Source organism: Chelmon rostratus, chromosome 17, assembly GCF_017976325.1.
Source record: "Chelmon rostratus isolate fCheRos1 chromosome 17, fCheRos1.pri, whole genome shotgun sequence".
Classification (NCBI taxonomy): Eukaryota; Metazoa; Chordata; class Actinopteri; order Chaetodontiformes; family Chaetodontidae; genus Chelmon; species Chelmon rostratus.
Window position 1 is genome coordinate 16,235,383 of NC_055674.1, and position 13,639 is coordinate 16,249,021.

Consider the following 13,639-nt stretch of genomic DNA (forward strand, 5'->3'; position numbering starts at 1 on the left):
GCATATTTATATGATTTATTTTCTACTGTCTAGTATGATCTTCCATTCTTAATAAAGAGTGCTTTCAGTAATTTCTGTATGTTACTCTGTATGTATGACTGTGTACAATTCATTACTGACACAGGAGCATCTTTTACTTTCAGACTTTTCCCCATGCTTCTGTGTCCATTTATCTTCTGTCTGTAGTCAAACTGTACACCACCTGTCAGCAGCTGTAATTGAGCTACACAAAGATGAGTCCTGTGCTGTGACCGGAGGGATCGGAGGATGAGATGTGCATCACTGGCTGTGAGTCAGACTCAAACCCAGGACACCGAGAACGCACTGCGGCATGTGACCCGGCCTGCTGAGCCACCAGCGTGTGCCGCTGACATTACTTCCCGTCCACTCTTTTAGGCCCAGAGAAGATGATGAACTTTTTTTTTTTTTCCTGGCAACTTGTTTGTGCACATGGTTAATGACCTTGTAGGTATATTTCACTATTCAGTTGCTTTATAGTACATGTCAATCAATGCAACATACACAGTGTGATTCGAATAAATTCATTCAAATGTTGATTCTTTTATTGACAAGTAGACAGTTTTTTGATCCTTCAAAACATATTGATATAACAAATTATTAACCCAACCTGAAACAGATGTAACTTCTCTGCATTGCACCTCACAGAGATCACCAGCCAGCCAAACAGAGTGACACTCGTGTGACTGGGGTTTGGACTCTCTGATGATGATGTTTATGTAGATGACAATCTGTCTCTCTATCGATGCTCATAAACCAATAAGTTGTCTTTATTCTCCATAGAGCTAATCACTCTGTGCACACTGGATCTGACCTGACACAATTGTGTTTTTTTTATATATCTATGGTACAACCCTGATTCCAAAAAGTTTGAGAAATAAATACAGAATGCAATCATTTGCAAACAAACTATGTTTACAGACAACATTTTTGTGTGTTCCTGAGTCCATGTAGTAACATCCTTTATACAATCATGTGTTCAGTGGTGAACCTCGCTCCACCCTCTCTTGTGAATGACTGAGCCTTTCCAGGATGCCCCTTTCATACCCAATCATGATATCACCTGTTACCAATCAACCTGTTTACCTGTGGAATGATCCAAACAGGTGTTTTTGGAGCGTTCCACAACTTTCCCAGTCTTTAGTCGTTCCTGTACCAACTTGTTCAGAATAAGCAGATATTTACAAAAATCAATGAAGTTGATAAGGTGGAACATTAAATATATTGTCTTTGTGCTGTTTTTAATTGAGTATATGTCAAAAAGGATTAGCAAGTTTTATTCATGTTTTACACGGCGTACCATCTTGTTTTCAATCTGCTGAACTCAGCCGTAGTGATCTTTGAATTACATTGGTCCATCTGTGCTCTTAGACCCTTAGTACCGATTGTTCCATATTAAATTCAAAAATCTCTTTACAGTAGCCCTGTTTAGGAGTACATAATAGGAATAACTCATTCTTTGATAAAAGGGATCTTTAGCTTCAGCTCGACTGTGCAGTGGAATGACTCCGGCGGATGGTAAACGTGCGTCCTGTCCTAAAATAGTTCTCGATTTCCTCCAGTGAGCGGTTGCGAGTCTCTGGGATGCACACGGCGTTGAACAGCAGACAGAGCACGCACACCACCGTAAAACACAGGTAGGGCACGTACAGGCCGTACCTGTCCACCAGGTGTGTGAAGGTGTGTGTGAGCATGAACGCCGTGAGCCAGCTCACAGTGACACACAGACCCGAAGCCACGCCCCTGGCAACCAGAGGCAACACCTCTGACATCAGCAACCATGTGATTGGGCCCCATCCCATGGCGTATCCTAGGAGACAACCAATAATGTGATTACAAAGCAATACAATAAAAGCGCATGTATAGCGTTTCGTTAGGGCACGGTGACACCATGCTGCGTTGTGAGAAGTTTTTCAGACTGTTGCATTTGCTGAAATAAAAACAACCATGTTGTATAAGAAAGGCACTAAAATGATTTGTTAACAATATCCTTGAAAATTTCCAAAATTAAGTAAGTTCTGAGAACATCGGCTCAATTGAAACCAATTTAACTAAACAAGCCAAAATACAAGGTTTTATGAGCATGATGAGGCTGGCGTTGTGTTATGTAATAGACAGATTTTCGTCATGCTTCAAGAGCCAAGTATAACAAAATGACCCAAGGACATAACAGTCTTTAACTTGTTGGGACAATACAGAGGTTAAAACAGCACACTGGTTTAATAAGAAGACACATCCTGACAGGTTATCAGATCTTTGCCAGACAGCCTAACGGTATGTGTGTGTTTACAGCCTCTAGTTTGCTTGTACCTGGCCAGTGTGAACCGTAATGAACCAAAAACAAGAATCTGCAGCCATGCTAGTGGCACTGTGAGATTGCATTGAGCTAAATGCTAACATGCTCACAATGACACAGCTCACATGCTGATTAGCAGGTATGCTTACCATGCTATTTAGTAAGTTAGTGCGCTAACATTTGCTAATTAGCACTAAACACAAAGTACCACTAAGGCTAATGGGAAAGTAATTAGTTTTTCAGGTATTTAGTCATAAATCAATGTATTGATTGAAATTTGACCTGATGGTGGTGCATCACCAAAATTATTACAATTCATCCTGCATGGAGCTTAAATATCTGAGGCAAATTTCATGCCAATCTGTCCAATGGCGGTTGAGATATTTCAGCCAGTGGTGGCAACACTTACCAAATATAAACACCATGGTGCTGATGAGAGGAATGATGCCCGCTGCGGTGCTTCCAGTGTCACTATGGCCGCTGTAGTCCAGACTCACAGTGCCATTGTAAGGGGCGGGGCTTGGAGGGCAGGCCGTGGTGTGGGAGATCATGGTGAGAGTCAGAGCGGACAGGAACATCAGCATGCTCGACGTGTACAGCAGGGCCTTGCGTCCTGCCCTGTCCATTAAAAAGGCTGCTATGGCAACAGAAAAGAGGCGGACCGCACCCACAAGGGCAGCATCGTACCTGACAGGCACAGAACCAGGATAGGTCAGTATTTGCATCATGCACACTTCTTTTTCAAATTGATTAATTAATTAATTAATAATGCTAATAAAGTCAGAAGACAAAAGAAGAAGAAGAATGCCAACATAAGTGGAATAAATCTATAAATACATAAATGATAGATGTCCAACCTTGGCTCCAGGGAGACTTTGCTTTGGGAAAAGATGGGCTCCAGGTAGACCAGGATGGGCGTGATGCCCGTCATCTGCTGCAGGAAACGCATCACCACTGAGATGAGGATTGGCCGGTAGTAGACGGGTGTGGCCAGCTGCGACCATGTGACTCTACCCTGTGTGTTGATGCTGTGCTGTTTTGGGAGACACACAGATAAACACATAAACACATGTGTCTTCACTACTTTGTATTTATTAAAAATAGTAATAGTAATTTATTAAAAGTAGAAGATATTTGCCTCCAACATGTAAACCACTGAAGTCAATGTTCCCTTAAAACCTCACCTGTCTCATCCTTTAAACTTATATCAGAGTGTCTGTTTAGCTGACCTTTTTAACGGCAGTGCTTTAGTTATTAGAAACACAGTAGAATGGTAATGTGCCTCATACTTGAATGGCAAGCAGCTCGATGTGTGTGTCGTAGTGCTTGCCCCTCAGCCAGCGGAGGGCCTTCTCAGCTTGCTGCTCTCTGCCCAAAGAGAGGAGCCTCCTGGGGGAGCAGGGCATGAACACCAGCAGCACAACCATCAGCACAGCCGGCAGCTCCCCCGCCACTGCCAGCCACCGCCACGGTACCACCAGACCTGCACATCATACGTGATACTAAGATTATGACAGCAAGAGAGGGCAGGAAAAGAGACTTTTTGGAATCAGGGTTGTACAGAACAACAATATTGTACATTAGTGTTTATGCAGCAGTTCTGGCTTGTTCCTACCCAGGGCGTAGAGGGACAGGGCCCCAAACACGGCAGTGATCTGAGGGCAGGAGCCCAGACCCCCTCTCACTGCTTTGTGTGAGATCTCTGAGATATAAACCTGTGCAACAATGACACACAAAAAGCACCCACAGAGTCACACGGGCACATGAAAATCATACCAAACTCTGTCTGGGACTAAAAAATGAAAAACAAAAAGTTTCTGTAACCTACAGGAATGGATGCTGCGGTCATCCCCCCGGCAACGCCTGTGAGGAAACGGCCCACATGGAGCATCCACAGGTCCACAGCCCCTCCAAGCAGCATGTATCTAAGACACATACACACATTTTTTTTTTTTTTACAACAAACAGTCCATGCAGTCTCACACAGGACCTGTGATGTGACCGATTTAACAGCGTGTCAGGTTTTCAGTTCATTCAGAACAGAGAAAAGGTTCAGTAAGGTTTTCTAACATCACAGTGGACGTAATTAAAAAGCATGATATAAACAGAAGTGAGAATGGACTTCTATAAACAATAATGTACATTTAACCAGAAACTATGTCATAGAAGTCACATAGAAATGATCAGACAAAAAAGGCAGTTAACAAGGGGTCTGCATTTTGATCATTTTGCTCACAAAGGGGGTGGTATCCCTCCTCATCCCCCCTCAAATCTAACTGCTGATTGTACTGTTCAGTAGTTTATGTAATTTGTATCATATTTTATTAAGAGATCATTTATCTAAAGCTTATTAAAGCTGCTGCTTAAGTGTAGCCTACCCACACAGGTGTTTTCACTTTTGTTGCCTAATTAGACCTTCTCACATAACTGTGTGGGCGTGGTCAAAGTGCTGCACTTAACTGACATCTCCCTCACCTCTGGGCAAGATGCTCTGTTATCATTCTTATTACTTCAAAGAGTTTGATGGCGTGTCATTCCTAGAATACCTCCACCTGACTGGAGGTCTAGTCAGCCAGAGTAATTTAAAACACCTGCGTAGCTGTCAAATAAATCCAGTGTCATAAAAAGTGTCGTATTTCCCTCTGAAATGCAGTTTTAAAGTAGCTTAACATGAAAATACTCCTCAAAATTGTACTTAAGTACAGTACTTGAATGTACTGTTAATGCTATATGTACTGTATGTCGTTAATGAGACCCACCCAACAGTCGACGGCACTGCTGACATCATGATGCTCAGTTTCCGTCCAATCATGTCGTTGAGCAGCATGGCCCCCAGCCCTCCGGCTGCTGCCCCCAGTGTGTAGATTGAGCCAAACCAGGCAGCCTGGTTCGTGTCCATCCTGAGCCGGGGATCCGCATCGGGGCTCTTGAGCTTTGGCAGGACCGGGGACGAGTAGACCATGGAGTAACCGAAGCTGAAGTTCCCCAGGACAGCCGAGAAGACGGCCAGGAACAGTTTGGAGTTGTTGATCTGGGGTGGAAGGATGTGGACAAGTTAAAACTTCTCCTGTTGTTTATCCTTACTTCAGATAAACTGCATACATACTTTACTGAAATACACTGCAGCTGATACAGAAAAGGAACAAAAGTCAGATTTATGAATCTTAGAGCTTTCTCATAAAAAATGTTCTTTTTGAAATGAAAGCAAATATGATTATATTATTGTTTTCATATAAATAAATTGAATAGATAAGCAGATTCATAAGACTATAAACTCAGTGTGTGTATTTTGTTTCCTTTGTTGACTCAAAGCTAACCAGCAGAACATGCCAGCATGAACTCATCACAGTGTCGTCTAGATGAGGGCAGGTTTAGGACTTTTAGGTAACTTAACTTCTGGTTTAATCCACTGAAACCTTCAGTTTCAGTGTGCATTCTGAGAGTGCAGGATTTAAACTGCCGATCACCGTTTCCCAGTCAGACCACCATCATGTCACTGTCAGTCGGGGTCATCAACAAGCACTTACTATCTGGACTAACTATCTGACCACGCTCACAATGCAAGAATGCCAAGACTCACAGGGAGCGACAACCAAGCACTTCCTGCTTTTACAGTTTTCCTTGCAAAATAGAGAGGAATATTGAAGGCCTGGTTGCACTGCCGACGCTTAGCGATACAAGCAAACATTTCTCATTAACCTGTTTTAGGTGTGAAACACAGAGACGCTGCAGATTAAGTGTGCTTCAGCCTGGACTGACTGCAGGCTCTGTTTAAGGGAGTCACTGCTGGTCAATTAGGAGGGAAGGATGTGCATGTAGCTGAGTGCACATGAGCGTGAGTCATGCCTTGAGTTGATGAGTTGAGCTTTTTCTCTGTTAAGCAAAGTTTGCAACTTAGCTGTTTGCTTCTTTTTTGGACACGCATGTGTATCATGATTGCGCCTTCTAAGAATCAGCTTTTTATAGTCTTGGACAACGTTCTTGTGACTGCTTCCTGTCGCTGGTCTAGACTCTCTGCAGCTGTGACTGCGACTCAGATTTAACTAATTGTCAAACTGCCTGGCTCCCTTCACTCCGGTAGAAAATGCATGCAGATTCAACTGTTACAGGACACTTTACAGGAGTGTAACAAAACAAAAAACTTCCAGTAATATGAAATCTCAGAGCAGTGCAGACATGTAGCAGAGCTCACGTGCTGCGGCTTGATAATGTGACGTGCTCAGTCGAGCTCAGGATAGTTTCCTATAAGACTGACAATGTAATCTAAGCTTTCTCATTACTTGCTCCACAGCATTGTTGAAAACCTGCCTGTTACGAGCTATGTTTTGCCTTTTTTTTGCCTCTTGGTGTGCCTGGTCCACCAGGTGTCACTGGCTGTTGTATGGAAACATGGCTCTTAGCTCTGAGCATACCTGTGGGTACAGAGAGGCTGACTTTTTAGGCTTGAAACAATTCTTTATTTTTGTGAAACTGCCTAACTTGCAAACAAACACTAAATTTCACTGTGAATGTTCAGGCTTCCTCACAATGATCAGACTGTAATCCCTAAACAAGTGATGGAGAATTCATCTTTTTTGTTCATATTAAATCAATCAAACACAGACTAAATCTCTGAGCTACTGATGAGATTTTAAGATCAATTCAAAGAAGTGAAATATTTCCGACCTTGGATTCAGGTGAAGGTGGTCTTGTGTTCAGCAGCGGAGTCTCTTCATCCATGTCTGCAGCAGGAGCCTTCATCAAAGCTGTCCGATTTGTACAATCTGCTTCAGGATCTGTAACGTTTGTTCTCCTCACAAAGGGATGAAATATTACTTAAGTCAAAAAAAGCTGCCCCCTAAAAAAAACACTGCAAGAGGAAAAGTCCTTCAAGCTGCAGTGAAGCTTCCAAGAAAGGTGATCCTTCTTTACGGGTGAGGAAGAAAAATGAAAGCAAGCTAGTTGAAGTATAAAGACGTTGACGATGTTTTGTTTAACAACACATCTCAGATCTACCGTGTTCAAGTGATGGACTCAGTCCTCCTGTGGATTGCGTGTGGTTGAGGGATTTCCAGGCTGACAGAGTGAAACCGACCGAGGCGAGCCAAAAGTGGTCATAATGAAAATGAAACTGAAAACTGGGTTTACACTGGACTTTCACAGGTGAACCTGAGTTGACTTTTAATCTGTCGCTGGCTCAAAATGTTGGATACCGACAGAGTCAAATCGATTGTTTAGAACCATATTGGTCAGATTGTTGTAGTCAGTAATGAATTTTCGACAGCCCAGTGTAAATAAAGCCAAAGTGTTGCAACTTGGCCGTGAGCAGAAAGCAGAAGGGAGGGATCAGCAGCACGATTCCTGGATTGGGCCAATCGAAGAGAAAGCAGAAGAAGAGGAAGAGAACCAGATCCCTGTGCCAGTTGAGTCAGGAGGAAGAGGAAAGTACAGGCTGCTTCTGCAACAGCCCACGCATCATGGGATTTACTGTTGCATTACCAGCACACGCAAAACTACATTCACATACACACAAAAATGAAAGCACACACTTAAATTGATGGAGATGTGTGTTATTTAGTAAGACCACATTGTTGGTTTGTTGAAGTTAAAAAGTCAGAAATCCTTTTTTCTACTTCTGCTGATTAATAACCAGCAGTAATCATTTGTCCTAATAAAAGATTTTAATGAATAACAGAAGATCCAGTGGCGTGAACTCAACTTGGAGCAACAAACAGAAATCAGGAAGGTCACATTTTGAACTTCTGCAGTGTTGTACATCTTAGCAAACACCCTGGACATCAGTCCGGACATTGTTTAGAGCAGTTTATTTCTCTTGTCTTTGTGTTCGCTGGTGTAGGAGTGTGAGAGAGAGGCACAGAGAAGCTGACTACCTGTTAAATCCATTTCCTGCATTTCCCCTGAGAGCCCCAGTGATGTTGTAGAAAATGGAAAGTGTGCTCTTGTCCCAGCTTGTGGGTGTGCTTTTGTGTATGCGTGTGCGCGCGCCTGTTTATTGTGTGTATACAGTGTGAATCAAGACCAGCCCTTTTCAGCTATGTCTTTCTCTCTTCTATTTGTTCCTTCACCTCCAGAAGTTCAGACAGGGACCCAGTCTCCGAGCTGCATCTGACCCAACTCCATCGCACCATGGGCAGCCTCAGGCTCGGCCGCTGGCCCCTGATTCTGGTCCGCATGCTTCTCCTGCAAATTCAGCCCGTTAAGGTGCAGGGAGTTGATCCTGTATCCCAGAAACTGCGACGACTCAACGAGCAGGTCGGTTCCAATCAGACTGTGTGTGCTATGCTGCATCTTTTTAGGGTGGTTATGGTGTGAAAGTAGTATTTTTCAACTGTTTTGCTTACAGCAGTGTCTTAACAGTTAGTGCTACATTAACTTTAATCAGCCTAAACAGGTTATCACAGGTAATTCCCCTGCAAAAATGGGGCTTCCTGCGGTTTGCTTTATGTTTTTCCATGACTTATTATGCATGTGTATGTGTTCTTATTATAATAGAAGCTGAAATTATTATAATAGAAGCTGAAGTGCATTTCCCATTTACTAAATTCAATAAAACCACAAACAACAAGACAAGTAACATGTTATTATGAAACAGTATGATTAAATCTGCATTAACCTAACAAAGTTTATATTATTTCTTAAAATCCTCGAGCATGAAGGATAGGACTTCATTCAGAAAGCTAACAAAAGATTTTTGTCATATCTGTCCCACCAAGCCAAAATCCTGCAGCAAACTACTGTTTTGGTCAACATTTAGATTCTGGCCTTCAACACAATCTTTCTCTTTTGTCAAACAAAAATATTAAACCATACAAAATGCGTTACCTGATGAGTTAGCCTCAACGCTAAAGCTAACCTCTCTATTCTCCCCTGTGATTGAAAAAATTAATCTTTTGAGTTTATATGCCAAATTAAGAAGACTTTAGATGAATTTTCATAATATATAAAATATATCATAATGGAGGAAAAAGTAGCCCCACACCAGATAAACTTAAGCTAATCCAGTTAAAAGCTAACTAGCCTAGCTAAGTCACCGACTGCCATCTCTGCAGCTACTGACTCTAGTGAATTCACATGATTTGATGTGTTTAAACCAGCTTTAAATCACATATTTAAATGTATCGTGTATGTGTTTTGTTGTTTGTGATAATAATTAATAATTAGCCTCCAAAGCACTTTAGCTAAGAGTTTTAACCTCAAACCACTTTTCCTCAACTTCACTGTCTCTGTCCTACCTTTGTTGGTTAGCTAGATGCTGTATACAATTAGTCGCTTTGTTTAAGTGCTGTGGGTAGCTGGAATGGTTGCAACAATGATGATCGCCCGAGAGGAAAAGTCATCATGTACATGTAATGCGATTTTTTTCTTCTTCTGGAGGTTTCGAATATTTTCCTGACCTTCAAATCAATTACCCGACAGCTGCAGAAAGGCTTGTCAAAGGACATTTCTTTTCTGTCAGTTTCAGCAGTTCCAGGCACTGACCCAAGCCCGTTTGGACATGCTGGCCTTGAACCAGAACAGAAACTCCTCGGGGGAGCTGGGGAGTCGTGTTCAGGCCCTGAGTGACCACTGGCACCACATGTCAGAGGACCTCGAACAACTGAAGCAGAGCACAGCGCAGGAAATGGAGGGTCTCAGGTTAGATATCAAGAACAAATACTAAAGGCCGATATATGTTGGACAAATCCCCACTGGTTGTATTTGGCAAGTAAAGGCATCATGGAAAGTCCGGAGCAGATTGGAGCGGAGCAGAGAGGGCGATTAGAGCTAACATTAGTCCAGTTTACTTTAACAAGAACAGAATGTAAATGCATCATCAAACTTTTGATCAAGTACATTTCGAGTGGGCGGCTTTTCCTTCTAGCATCTGTTATTTTGTGGGGTTGGGAAGTAATGATGAACAGAACAGCTTTTAGACACCATCCTCTGATTACATTTATTTCTTCTTATGCAGCAAAATGTGTGAAATACATTAAATATTACATACGCAGTACATTTCAGATTTCAATAACTGATGCTTTTTATGTATTGCAAAATATATTACCATACAGTATATCTTTCATTTAATTATCATATATAAAAAATATAGAAAAATAGGTGTATGACCATGATTTTTTTAAATAATCTATAAAGAGTAAGGAGAATATCTTGGCATGTACTTCAAAATGTATGTGAAGTATTTCCATATGTTGAAGTAGTTTTAATATATGGCATCATATTTTTCAAGATATGTTGATATTTATCAATTCTATAAATACTGTATGATATTGAGTTATCATCATCATTACCATTAATAAACCTTACCCATCTACTGAGTGAGTCAAAATTATAAAAAAAATTAACTTGTGCCAGGCCTGATTGTACATGCTGCATTTTCAACGACAATAAAACAAAAATTTAACACAATTTTCCTCCTGTTGATTATATTCCAGAGAGAGCCAGAGGAAACTTGAGAAGAAGAGTAAGCGGATGGAGGGCCGTCTGGCTTTAATTGAGAGGAATGTGAGGGAGAGCCGTCGCCACGCCCAGAAACAGAAGCCTGATCCTGGTCAGGACTTCTTCAACCTCACCCTGGAGCTCCAGAGCCAAGAGGAAAGGTTAACGGCCCTTCAGGCCCAGCGTGACGAGCTGCTCATTGGCCTAAAAGGGTTACAGGACTCCCTGAAAAACCAGGCCCTGCGTGTGACCCGGCTGGAGGGCCAGCTTGGGGAGGTCCTGCAGTGGAATGGAGGAGGGACAACCAGAGGGCTGTGGAGGGCGGGAGAGCCCCTCGACTCCAACATCACACCAAGGAAATACTATGAACCACGCAGGAGAGGCCAGACACATAGAGGAGGGAGGCCTGGAAGGATTCTGGATGAACGTACCCAACCTAGACCAGAAGGTATCATCTACTCTGAGACTGATAATCACTCTCAGGTCTCAGTTCAGAGCAGAAACCCCCTACAGCCCTCTCAATTCCAGGCAACACCAAACCAGCCTAAACATTCAAAGGCCCAGAAGCAGACACCCACAGATTACCTGGCCCAGCCTTACCCTTCCCGTCCCCAGTCACAGATCCAGGTACAGGCCCACATAAGGCCTTACCCTATCCAGCAGGAGCAGCTACAGTCTCACCAGACTGTGCCTTATCCTCATGCTCAGATCCAGTCTGAGGTCCAACAACAATCCCAGCCTAAATTATATCATCAGAGACATCATCAGTTACACAACCCCAGTCGCCCCTCTTGGCCCCAGAACCTGTCCCAGGCTCCAACCCAACCTGAACCCAACAAAGACAAACAGAGCAGGACCCGCCTGGACCTGCCTGGGCCTCAGTCTGAGTCTTATCAGCCAAGGATGAGTGGGTGGGATGGAGGACAAGAGGGAGAACATGACACAAAAGTGGAGTCTTCAGTGATCCACAACCTCCTCCAGCTTCCAGCGAGGCAAAAGATCCCTGCGAGACCCGTTCCCAAAAAGGATGCAACCAGTAAGTAATGGTCTGAACTTCTACAATGGATTGGTGGGTTTGATGTTACAGTCATAAATCCCAATCCCATCTGACGTGTAATCGTATTGTGAAGGAGAAATGGCAATTTGACTCACCCTGCCCCGTAAGCAAGCCCTTTTACATTAAATATTCCTTTAAGGAAGATGTTTTTAATCATTTTGTATGAGTGTACAGTACATAAGGAGACTTTCATAGCCTTAAACTGTAACTTAACCATTAATCAAAATACTTCCAAAAAGATGAGATATTGTTTCTCCAGAGAGATAAGACTTAGCATTAGACTGAATATGCCTCTTCTCTCATCCTCTGTCTGCAGTCTGTAATGTGGACTCCATGCTGTTCTTCCCCACGGCTGCAGTTGAGAACTATGTCACCTTCTCTCTGACTCTCCCCAACCTTCCTGAACTCTCTGTGTGTTTGTGGCTCCGTGTGGAGGCCTCGCATGTCGGCACGCTGCTCTCTTACGCCACAGATGACAACGACAACCAGTTAGTTCTGTATGGACGCAACTCTTCTGCTTCATCTGCATCCCTCTCTGCTTCCTCTCCATCATTTTCCCACCCCTCCTCTTCTGCGTTCTCACCTTCTTCCTACGTCTCCTCCTCCACCCCCTCCCTGGACTTTGTCATCGGAGACCCCGTCTATCGTCGTCTCCCTGTATCGTCGCTCCTGGACGCTCGCTGGCACCACCTCTGCATTGTCTGGTCCTCCATCCAGGGTCGATTCTGGCACTACATTGACCAGCGCCTCACCTCCTCAGGCTCCAACTTCAGGAAGGGCTGGGAGATTCCGGGTGGTGGATCAGTGGTGCTGGGCCAGGAACAGGACACCGTTGGTGGAGGATTTGACCCTGCAGAGGGGTTTTCTGGGCAAGTAGCGGGGTTCAGGGTGTGGAACCGGGTGCTGAGTCCTTCAGAGGTGGAAGGGGTGGCACAAGGACGAGGTGTGCCCAGAGGGGTGGTGCTTGACATGGAAGACATAAAGGAGGTACATGGGGAGGTGCAGCAGGTGGCATGTGAATGTTTAGAGCACTGTGTGTGAGTTTCATCCCAAAGCTTTTCTGTAGGGAATGTTGTCTCTTGCCAACCTGCCTATAAATGGCAGAATAAAAGCTTATTCTCTTTTATATTTCATTGTTTCATGTTCCTTGGATACGCACACACTGGTATATTGTTATTAGACTTAAAGATAGCAGTGGTGAAAGTATTACATGCGTAAAAGCATCTATACCACAATGTGAAAATACTCCATTATAAGTAAAAGACCTAAAGCCTTACTTAAGTAAAAGTATGTAAGTATTATCAGTAAAATTTATAACAATTTACTGTACTGTTGAGAAGTATCAGCAGTGCCTCACTCGGGGACACTTAAGCAGGGTTGGTGATTCACCGGAACTTCTCAGATTGATTAACAATAATAACCTATTTAATAACCATTAAACACTAGAAAGGATCCTAGAATGATGCTTGTTGGTAAGATTTCCCCTTAGCGGATAGGTAATTTGGAAGGAAGCTCTTCAAATGGTGAATTTAATGATTTTCCTATAATTGTACCCCTCTGGATAGTCCATGACAGTTTTTTGAATGCTAGACCTTGAGTAATAACCAGAGCACAATATAGGATCACAGTATCACTGGTCTCAGCATACAAAACATATTCCTTCTGATCTCTAAGACACATATAACGTTATATAATAAAACAGCCAATAATTATTCATATTAGTATTGGCTATTTTTTTTGTCAGTGATGCTGCACTTTCTTTCTTACCTGTTTGTGGATGTTTTTTTAAGTTGACGGCCACTGTATGAGTGAAGATGTGTCTTTTTTTTGGATTG

General features: G+C 43.0%; 2 protein-coding genes across 3 annotated transcripts; one reads left to right on the plus strand and one right to left on the minus strand.

Moving 5' to 3' along the window:
* Positions 1-1,184: 1,184 nt before the first annotated feature.
* Positions 1,185-7,599, minus strand: slc2a6 (solute carrier family 2 member 6). Its single transcript, XM_041957888.1, has 8 exons — positions 6,980-7,599; positions 5,074-5,345; positions 4,143-4,239; positions 3,930-4,029; positions 3,604-3,797; positions 3,172-3,347; positions 2,724-3,001; positions 1,185-1,828 (listed from the first exon to the last, which is right to left on the minus strand). The coding sequence occupies exons 1-8, from the start codon at positions 7,052-7,054 to the stop codon at positions 1,500-1,502; spliced, it is 1,521 nt and encodes a 506-aa protein (XP_041813822.1). The 5' UTR covers positions 7,055-7,599; the 3' UTR covers positions 1,185-1,499.
* On the plus strand, positions 6,047-12,932 carry LOC121621417 (pentraxin-4). Of its 2 annotated transcripts, none has more exons than XM_041957887.1 (5): positions 6,047-6,149; positions 8,386-8,566; positions 9,771-9,949; positions 10,744-11,783; positions 12,121-12,932. In XM_041957887.1, the coding sequence occupies exons 2-5, from the start codon at positions 8,441-8,443 to the stop codon at positions 12,843-12,845; spliced, it is 2,070 nt and encodes a 689-aa protein (XP_041813821.1). In that variant the 5' UTR covers positions 6,047-6,149; positions 8,386-8,440; the 3' UTR covers positions 12,846-12,932. The 2 variants fall into 2 exon arrangements, with proteins under 2 accessions (XP_041813821.1, XP_041813820.1); XM_041957886.1 differs by lacking the exon at positions 6,047-6,149 and adding an exon at positions 7,824-8,265.
* Positions 12,933-13,639: the final 707 nt, after the last annotated feature.